The sequence below is a fragment of the Chenopodium album genome, chromosome 9 (assembly GCF_948465745.1).
Source record: "Chenopodium album chromosome 9, dcCheAlbu1.1, whole genome shotgun sequence".
Lineage (NCBI taxonomy): Eukaryota > Viridiplantae > Streptophyta > Magnoliopsida > Caryophyllales > Amaranthaceae > Chenopodium > Chenopodium album.
In genome coordinates, this window is record NC_137842.1 from 18,154,220 (window position 1) to 18,165,496 (window position 11,277).

At 35.5% G+C, this 11,277-nt stretch overlaps 1 protein-coding gene across 1 annotated transcript; it reads right to left on the reverse strand.

Annotated features, from left to right (window-relative positions):
* Positions 1–2,010: 2,010 nt before the first annotated feature.
* Positions 2,011–4,131, reverse strand: LOC145557490 (uncharacterized). The gene has a single exon (XM_081618668.1). It carries the CDS (start codon positions 4,129–4,131, stop codon positions 2,011–2,013), a length of 2,121 nt encoding a protein of 706 aa, XP_081474794.1.
* Positions 4,132–11,277: the final 7,146 nt, after the last annotated feature.

An 11,277-nucleotide genomic window follows, 5' to 3' on the forward strand; every position in this document is an offset into this window, starting at 1 on the left:
TTACTGATCGGAAGCAACCTTTACCTAGGCATTCCGATCACTTGAACTTACTGAATATTTAGCTTTCTCATAACTCCGAACTCTCGATCGAAATAATACACTTGTTCGAAGGACACCATTCCTTTCAATCTCCCACTTATAGTATATAGCCTTTTTCCTATGTCTCTTCATGAACTATAAAGTAAGATTATTCGTCATCCTTATTACGTCCAAAAGTGTTTCTTGAAATCCGAGTTTGACTGTTAATATAAAAATGATTTTTAAAATCCTTCAGAGCACAGCCATGCATTTTCACAGTCTCGCTCTTTGAGAGGCCTTGTCACTAGGTGAAAAGAGTGGTTTGGCAGCGGTTCAAACCCGGTCTAAGGCACCGGTTTGAACCGCTGCCTATGTGGGGGGTGCCAAAACCCCCCTTTTTGGCACCGGTTCAAAACCGGTGCCATATACCCAATTAGGCACCGGTTAACCGGTGCCTTTAACTGCTCTCCCGCCATATTTTTTTTTGGGTGGTAGCTATTTTAGGCACCGGTTAACCGGTGCCTTTTCACCCAATATTTTTTTTTTCCAATTTTCATGCAATAATATTTATAAAAAAAAAAACATGTTTCCCGCAATAATAATAACCTGTAATTCTAGCAATTATATTAAATAAAATAATTAATAATATAATTATTATAATTACTAATAATAATATTATTATTAATTATTACAATAAGATACAAAAATAATATTAAAAACAAGAATTCAATTATATATATAGATATAAATATTCCCAAACGCAATACAATAAAACAAAAAGTTGCTTACATATACAAATAATAGTAAGTAAATATATAATGAATAATAAGTTATATAGTTCAAAAGTTAACATAAATAATTTACAATGACCATGCCATTTACATGTTGAAGGTGATAAAAGACGCCAACATATCACGAACTTCATTAAGCTCCTTGATAGTTAACGGACCATCCTTTTCGACCTTGCAAAACTTGAAATAAAAAAACATTATGTTAAAATTAATTAATTAGGCAAAACAATATGTATTTTATCAAATATTACCTCTATGACTTCTATAGGAGAGCATTTTATTAAGGTTTATGACGATTTTTACTCAAAATGGCCCGAATATGGCCTATATGACTTTACTTTGCCCATTTCCTACATTTCTTATTAAATGAACTTTATTTATCTCATAACATGTCAATATTATCTAGTTATAGGTGTATAAGGAAAGAAATCACATCAAAAGAGCATATTAACACAAAATGGCCCAAATATGGCCCATATGACTTCTATTCAGCCCATTTTCTACCTTTCTTGTGAAATGTCCTTTTTATTTCTCATAACATGTCATTCTTGGGTAATATTAGGTGTCTAAGTCTAGAACTCACATCAATATAACATTTCAATAAGTTTAACAACCAGGATTTTTGGGGAGGGGTAGCACAACCGACAACGTACACTATGACACTAAGTTCAAAATGCGCTAAGGCAAATTAGTTAATATAAAAGGGAATTAAAAAAAAGTACATAATAATGTATGCAATTACATTACAATACTAATACGTGAAAAAAAAAAATTACAAATGTTCACGACGAGTTTGCATATTTTGAAAACGATGTACAATCGCATCAAGACTAACATTTAAGAATAAATCTTTCTCCAAAAAAGTAACTAAAGTGTCATTTAACAATCCATCTCCCATGTTATTTCGTAGCTTGATTTTGATTTAAGTCATTCCGGAAAAGGCCCTTTCAACAGTTGCAGTAGCCACGGGAATAAGCAATACTAATTTCAAGAGCAAGTACACCTTTGAATGATCTAGATGCTTTCTCGTCTCAACTAGCCTCATAGATAGCTCATTGAGATTTTTTAGATTCCAAAATCTCTCATCATTTTGCATGTCATCAATGAAATTTCCAAGTAAATGATCAAAGTACATTAAATCACTACTTGAAAATTCATTAGGATACAACTCGGCAAGTCGAATCAATTTTGCTATGTCAAATTATGCAAATCGATTAGAAGGATCAAAAGAAGACATACATATGAGTAACTCTTGGCTTTTCTCATTGAACCGATTTTCAATCTCTTGTAATTGCAAATCAATAACACTAAGAAAAACCTCAACTCGAAAATGATGAAGAATAGTCACTCTTGGTGTATTACCACGATACATCCTTTTACCCGGTTGAACAAAAAAACCCTCCATGTTAGGAATCTCAATTTCATGCTTCTCCATAAATGAAGTAACTTTATTCAAGTGAGCATCCCATCCATTATCTCTTAACCTTTTCAAACTCCTCTTAGTTACCCCAACCAAATTCATAGCATTCACAATATCTTGATCACTCCTTTGCAAGGCCAAGTTCAACCCATTTGTGATCACAAAAATAGACACCATCAAGTGTGCAACAAAAACAAAATCAAAAGTCATCAACAAGTTTGTTATTGCACATGCTTTGTTTTGGTCGGCTTTATCAATAGAAGATTTCGCAATTTCGTCAAGTGACTCAAGAATAGGTTGATATAATTCAAGCACATTCAAGATTGTTTTAAAGTGTGATCCCCATCGAGTGTCACCCGGTCTTTTCAAGCTAAGCTCATGATTTAAACCAGTTCCTGTTTCAAGCTCACCTAATGACAAAGCCTCACCAACACGTGCCTTTTGTTTTTCTCTAAGAAATTCTTTCCTCTTAGGTGAACCACCAACAAAATTCAATAGTAGAGGAAGCACATCAACAAATAACCAATTGCAATCATTGTTCTTTTTAGCAACGGAAATAACAGTTAATTGAAGCTGGTGAGCAAAACAATGAACACAATATGCTTGTTTAGTTTCTTGAAGGATTAAAGATTTAAGACCATTAATTGAACCTTGCATATTACTTGCACCATCATAACCTTGACCACGAACATTAGAAAGACTTAAAGAATGTTTCATTAGCATTGATTCAATAGCATCTTTAAGAGTGGCAGAAGTAGTATCAGGAACATGCATAATGCTAAGAAAGCGTTCTTTTACTTCTCCTCTATTATCAACATATCGCAAACAAAGAGCTAATTGTTCTTTATCCGATATATCTGCAGATTCATCAGCCAATATAGCAAAAAAACCATCACCTATTTCTTCAATTATTGCTTTTGTTGTCTCCCTAGCACATGCATTGATAATCTGCTTTTGAATAGTAGGAGCTATCATTTGACAATTTTGAGGAGCATTTTCCAACACAACATTTTGGACATCAACTCTATCCATTGCATGAAATTTTAAAAGTTCAAGAAAGTTACCCCGATTTAATGAAGTTGTGCTTTCATCATGGCCACGAGCAGGTAGTCCTTGAAGTACAAGCCACTTCAAACACTTCACAGAAGCTTCTAAGCGAATTTTGTATTGCCTTGTGAACTCCTCAGTTTGCTTAGAAAAGTTAGAAATAATAGAGCCCCTTTGATTTTGGAAATCATGACGGGCACCCATAGCTTGATTGTGAATGCTATTAACACCACCTACATGCTTCCTTAGTGCCTCGGGTTTGCTCCAATTTCTGAACCCCTCACTAACAAAAGCATCGGAGCCGACATTGTCACTCTTGAACAAATAGCCAACAAAGCAAAATGCAGCATCCTTTTCAACACTATACTGTAGCCAAGGTCTATTATCTTCAAACCACTTTGGGTTAAATCTACGATTTTTTTGCCCAAAAGGTCTAAAAGGAAAGTCAAAGGTCTCAGGTTGACAAGGTGATCTTTGAATGTACTCTCTTCTAACTACATCCCTGTCATCTGGATGAAATTCAATCATTTTTCTCCTTTTTCCCGGATCTTGAGGAAGGTTTGCTACATCAGTTGATGTTATTCTTGCTTGATCAGTGGAAGCATTTGTGCAAGGATTTGAGGTGCCGGCAACATTCTCTGTCTCTACTTCCTCTTCATGTTCCTGAGAGATGGGAAAATTAGTTGAGGGAGAAGAATTTTGTTGGCTTGGATGATTTTGTTGGCTAGGATGATTTTGTGGTGGAGGTGAATTTTGATGACTAGAATGAGGGTTTGGGAAAGAATTTTCTCCACTTTCTCTTTGTGTTCTTTTTGAAAAAAAGCTTACAATACTTCTTTCTTGTGTTCTTTTCATGATTCTGAAAATATTGCATATACTTTATTAGAGATTTAGAGCAAGTTTTATTGTAAAAACTTTACAAGTTTACAAATAACAACAAACAAGTTATAATTCATCAACTAACACAACTTTAATCTAATTAGTCAATGTCAAATTGTCAACAAATTAACAACAATTTCACAACTTAATAGATAAAATAACTCACTTAATAAGTTAATTTAACAATATATATATACTACAAAGGAGCTGATATAATCATCAACTTAATTAATTAAAGAGCATGGAAAAGCAGTATATATGTTATATGTACATCTTCACTTAAGCTAGTATCAAAATACCTTAAATTAAACAACAACAACAATGATATAAGTTTAATAAGCCGTAAAATACTATGTATTTATTTCCACACAACATAACATTGGTATAATATTGTGTTCATCTTCATTGGTATAATATTAAGTTTAATAAGCCCACTTTTTTTTTTTTTTTTTTTTTTTTGAAGAAAAATCACTGCCCACTTAAAGTAAACAATAAGCAACAAACTTATAACTTTATAAGCAAATTATCAATTACCAAATAGTTTTCACCAAAAAAAAAAAAAAAAAAAAAAAAAAAAAAAAAAAAAATCAATTAGCAAATAGCAAATTATCAATTAGCAACAAACAGTGAAACAGCAATTAGTAATTGTAATTAATTAGATTAAAGTCTTGGCCTTTCTTTGTCAAACAGTGAAACAGTGAAGCAGCAAATAGAATTCGTCAAACATTCATTGATTCATACATTATACATAACAATAATTTAATAAACAATAAGCAAATAGCAATTAGTAATTAATAAAGATTAATAACATATTAACAATTACTTAGGAATATTTACTTACCTTTTGAAAATTGAAATTCAGATCTAAGTGAATCTAACAGAGCCGTCGAGCCGAGGTCAGAGGCACAGAGCAGCAGGCCAGCAGCCAGCAGCCAGCAGGGCCGCAGGGGAAGACGGGAACTCAGGCGGCTTGACGGCGTCCGGCACTCCGGCAGGCGGCAGCGGCGAACTGGGCAGCAGTGAATTTGAGTGCGGTGGGCGGAAGTGAGAAGTTAGGATTTAGGAAGTTAGGGTTTGAACGAGAAAAGAGAAGAGGAAGCCTTTCCTAATTTCCTTTCCCCGTGTTTTTTTCTCAAAAATTTTTTTTTTTTTTTTGGGGTAGCACGTGCCCCCCCGGGCCCCTACGAGGGTCCGCCGCTGTTAACAACGCATTTTACTCAACATGGCCCAAATAGGGCCTATATGACTTCTATGTAGCCCATTTCCTACATTACTTATCAAATGAACTATTTCTTTCTCATAACATGTCAATGTTTGGTAGTTGTATGTGTGTAAGCCCTAAAATTGTATAGGAGAGCATTTTATTAAGGTTTATGACGCTTTTTACTCAAAATGGCCCGAATATGGCCTATATGACTTTACTTTGCCCATTTCCTACATTTCTTATTAAATGAACTTTATTTATCTCATAACATGTCAATATTATCTAGTTATAGGTGTATAAGGAAAGAAATCACATCAAAAGAGCATATTAACACAAAATGGCCCATATGACTTTTATTCAGCCCATTTTCTACCTTTCTTGTCAAATGGCCTTTTTGTTTTTCATAACATGTCATTGTTGGGTGGTATTAGGTGTCTAAGGCTAGAAATCACATCAATATAGCATTTCAATAAGTTTAACAACGCATTTTACTCAACATGGCCCAAATAGGGCCTATATGACTTTTATGTAGCCCATTTCCTACATTACTTATCAAATGAACTATTTCTTTCTCATAACATGTCAATGTTGGGTTTTTGTATGTGTGTAAGCCCTAAAATTATATAGGAGAGCATTTTATTAAGGTTTATGACGCTTTTTACTCAAAATGGCCCGAAAATGGCCTATATGACTTTACTTTGCCCATTTCCTACATTTCTTATTAAATGAACTTTATTTATCTCATAACATGTCAATATTATCTAGTTATAGGTGTATAAGAAAAGAAATCACATCAAAAGAGCATATTAACACAAAATGGCCCAAATATGGCCCATATGACTTCTATTCAGCCCATTTTCTACCTTTCTTGTTAAATGGCCTTTTTGTTTCTCATAACATGCCATTGTTGGGTAATATTAGGTGTCTAAGGCTAGAAATCACATCAATACATCATTTCAATAAGTTTTAGGACTTACCTCATCAAGCTGTTGAGTGTCCGTACAATGAGTCACAATGTCAAGCATGAATCTCATCACATACAAAGCACAATCAATTCCATTCTCTTGTTGTGCGCACTAGCATATGACAAACAAATCACATTAGTGAAACATGCAAAAGAAATGAGAAAATATTTACTAACATAGATTTTCAAGATAATCACAATATCATGTAAATTACCAACGGTGACTTCCATGTTGGATCCTTTGGAGCACGACAATGTAGCTTCTTCATAACACTGTAGTAAAAAAAAAGAACATTCAAATTTGATTAGTCGTATGACTACTAAATTAGTTATTATTAGCAATAATCATCACTAGGTTACTATATATATTTACTTTTGCAATATAGACTTCACGAGCCACTTCTCCGATGATCGAGCTGAATCAAGGTGATAAATTGTGTTAGTGGAATTACAAATCACCATGAGGCTCCAATGCTCCCTACATAAGTTCACAATAGACAAGAAAATTAATATTTAGGAGTCAACATATAATGAGGCCAAATCGATTGAATTTGACATGGTTAGACTTACTCTCCATAACATGGGGCGAATATGAACTTGACTCCCGCACGCACTGATTCCCTGATACTCAGTTCAACATAGTACAACACATCATGAGGATTGCCTATGATTCTAGGAGTGGATAACTGCTCGGGGCATAACCACCCAACTTTACAAGGAGAATCAGTGCCAGTTAAGTGCTCTGCGTGCATGAACATTGAATAATTAATCAGATGTAGGATAATCACCATCAATTTGAATAACTTGAAAAAATTATAGATTATGTGGGAATTGAAGTACCTCATGAATGTTTTAATGAGGGAAATGTTAAGCTTTGCACCACGTAGAAATTCCTTCACATCTTCTTTGCTGATCCATGCAACTGCATCCTCATCATAGTGGAACATTGCCTTAGGAAGTGAAACTTCCATGGGATCGACCAAATGACAAGCACGGTTGTGAAGAAAGGTCATGTCAGAAGAGAGCGATTGAAGAACAATGTCTTCAACAAGTGGAGTAGGTGGCATGGGTGAACCTTTCGAAGAGTGCAACTTCGACGCTTGTTCACTCTTGGACCATTGTTCACTTAGCTTATTCTTAGGTTGATCAATTCTTTTAGGCTTCTCCACCCTCTTTCTCTTTGAAGTTTTTCTTCCATGCGAAATCTGAAATAGTTTGAGAAAGAATAAGTTTATAAGTTGAGAAATGAAGAAAATGGCTTTATTTTGATGAAATGGGCCCAAAAACTTTAGATTTTGCTACTTTTATGTAATTTCTACACACAATCACTAATAAATATGTAATTATGATATGTTTTGAGAATGTATAAGTTTATTAGTTGAGAAATGAAGAAAATAGGCAAGTGAGTAGCCATTTCGGCTCAAAATAGCTTTATTTTGATGAAATGCGCCAAAAAACTTAGAACTTTGCTTCTTTTATGCAATTTCAACTCACTATCACTTATACATATGTAATTATGATATGGTTTGAGAATGAATAAGTTTGCAAGTTGAGAAATGAAGAAAATAGGCAAGTGAGAAGCCATTTCGGCTCAAAATGGCTTTATTTTGATGAATTGGACCCAAAACATTACAACTTGGCGATTTTTATGTAATTTCAAATGAAAACCACTTATAAATATGTGATTATGATTTTTTTTGAGATTCAAGGAGTTTATAAGTTGAGAAATGAAGAAAATAGGCAAGTGAGTAGCCATTTCGGCTCAAAATGGCTTTATTTTGATGAAATGCGGCAAAAAACTTAGAACTTTGCTTCTTTTATGCAATTTAAACTCACAATCACTTATAAATATGTATTTATGATATGTTTTGAGAATTAATAAGTTTGCGAGTTGAGAAATTAAGAAAATAGGCAAGTGAGAAGCCATATCGGCTCAAAATGGCTTTATTTTGATAAATTAGACCCAAAACCTTAGAACTTGGCGATTTTTATGTAATTTCAAATAACAACCACTTATAAATATGTGATTATGAGTTGTTTTGAGATGCAAGGAGTTTATAAGTTGAGAAATGAAGAAAATAGGCAAGTGAGTAGCCATTTCGGCTCAAAATGGCTTTATTTTGATGAAATGCGGCAAAAAACTTAGAACTTTGCTTCTTTTATGCAATTTCAACTCACAATCACTTATACATATGTATTTATGATATGGTTTGAGAATGAATAAGTTTGCAAGTTGAGAAATGAAGAAAATAGGCAAGTGAGAAGCCATTTCGGCTCAAAATGGCTTTATTTTGATGAATTGGACCCAAAACATTACAACTTGGCGATTTTTATGTAATTTCAAATGAAAACCACTTATAAATATGTGATTATGATTTTTTTTGAGATTCAAGGAGTTTATAAGTTGAGAAATGAAGAAAATAGGCAAGTGAGTAGCCATTTCGGCTCAAAATGGCTTTATTTTGATGAAATGCGGCAAAAAACTTAGAACTTTGCTTCTTTTATGCAATTTAAACTCACAATCACTTATAAATATGTATTTATGATATGTTTTGAGAATTAATAAGTTTGCGAGTTGAGAAATTAAGAAAATAGGCAAGTGAGAAGCCATATCGGCTCAAAATGGCTTTATTTTGATAAATTGGACCCAAAACCTTAGAACTTGGCGATTTTTATGTAATTTCAAATAACAACCACTTATAAATATGTGATTATGAGTTGTTTTGAGATGCAAGGAGTTTATAAGTTGAGAAATGAAGAAAATAGGCAAGTGAGTAGCCATTTCGGCTCAAAATGGCTTTATTTTGATGAAATGCGGCAAAAAACTTAGAACTTTGCTTCTTTTATGCAATTTTCAACTCACAATCACTTATACATATGTATTTATGATATGGTTTGAGAATGAATAAGTTTGCAAGTTGAGAAATGAAGAAAATAGGCAAATGAGAAGCCATTTCGGCTCAAAATGGCTTTATTTTGATGAATTAGACCAAAACCTTAGAACTTGGCGATTTTTATATAATTTCAAATGACAACCACTTATAAATATGTGATTATGAGTTGTTTTGAGATGCAAGGAGTTTATAAGTTGAGAAATGAAGAAAATAGGCAAGTGAGTAGCCATTTCGGCTCAAAATGGCTTTATTTTGATGAAATGTGGCAAAAAACTTAGAGCTTTGCTTCTTTTATGCAATTTCAACTCACAATCCCTTATACATATGTATTTCTGATATGGTTTGAGAATGAATAAGTTTGCAAGTTGAGAAATGAAGAAAATAGGCAAGTGAGAAGCCATTTCGGCTCAAAATGGCTTTATTTTGATAAAATTGCTCAATTTTTTTTTTTTAAATATGCAAGTTCCGCCAAACCGGAACACCCGAGGGAGCCGCCCCCGCTACCGGAACAGCGGAGGCAGCCCGCGCCGAGGCCACAGTAGCCCCGGCAGCCGCATGCCAACGCTGTAGCAGCCACGGCAGGTGGCTGCCATGTCTGCTGCAGCCTCGACAGGCGGCTGCCATGGCTGTAGCAGCCCAGGCAGGTGCTGCCGAGGCTGCAGCATCCATGGCAGCCGCCTGTCGAGGCTGCAGTAGCCCAGGCAGGCTGCAGCAGACATGAAAGCCACCTGTTGTGGCTGCTACAGCCTTGGCATGCGGCTGCTGGGGCTGCTGTGGCCTCGGCGCGGGCTGCCTTTGCTGTTCCGGCAGCGGGGGCGGCTCCCTCGGGTGTCCCGGTTTGGCGGACCTTGCATATTGTAAAAAAAAAAATATTTGAGCAATTTTTTATCAACTTGGCGAACCTTGCATATTGTAATAAAAAAAATATTTGGCGGTTTTAGTTTTAGAGTACCTAACGGTTTAACACTTACAAAAATTGAGAAATAAATAATTTACCTCCTTATTAATCAACTTCACCCATGCACGTGGCCAATCAACGAAGCTACCTACAGCTTGCCAAAGCTTTGTTATCTCAACCTCCTCTATCGGTACGGGTAGTGGGATGTCTTCGAACCCCGCAACCACTGAATCGATCCCAACCGAGTAATGATGTGGCCCCGTCGTAGCACCTGTCGTCGGTTGGGCACTACCATACGCCACCCAACTCAACGTCGTACTATTTGCATGCCCCGGGGCTAGAATTGCACACCGGGTGTCTTCCTACACAAGTATATATATAAAAAGAAGATAGTTAAATAGGACTTTTACAACAACATAAATAATATAACAAAATTCATTAAGGTAGAGGGTTACAAATCACCTGTAACTCTGGAAATTCATGCGGTGTTGGATTTTCAAGCTCCCTCGAGTCCGCATGTGTAGGAGTAGGAACCTGCAACAGTACATCAATCATTGCACCTCAAATCTCAATTAACTCAATATTTTAAAACTTTTAATAACCCAATAGATTTTACCTCAGGTGGCACATCTTCACCACGTATCTCATCTCCTCCATGTCTATCACCTTCTCCTTATCCTTTTGGTTTAGAACATGAGTCGACCGGGGTACTCGTGAGAAATGGCAAAGTCGCTAAGTTCATCAGCTTCGCCCAAGCATTCAATTCACCAACTAACTCGTTGCGTACTTGTTCCTTAATTGATGCCACCTTGGCATCCAACTCCCCCCGGTGAGTTAACACTGGCTCGAGATCTACCCGATTTTGTGTATTCGGGACCCATCACCTTTTTCCATCCAAGCAATGACCCTCCCGAACCTACTACTCGTCCTGGATGGTATGGCCTTCCCAAAGCCATGGTGAAAGGGTCATTCTCCACACTTGATTCAAATTTGCCCTCCACCATCTCTTGAGTGTGCTCAAGCTATAACATAAGGAAAAATGACGTCAGTAAAACAGTTAATGGTTTGTACAGTGATTTAGATGCAAAAGTGACTTAAATTCAACAATTCATAGGTAACTTACAAGCTTATCTGCTAGTTTTTTGGCTTCCGGACCCTTGAT

What these genes read in the sequence shown, in the direction of transcription:
- LOC145557490 (XM_081618668.1), bottom strand. Translation starts at nt 4,131, where the DNA reads ATGAAAAGAACACAAGAAAGAAGTATTGTAAGCTTTTTTTCAAAAAGA.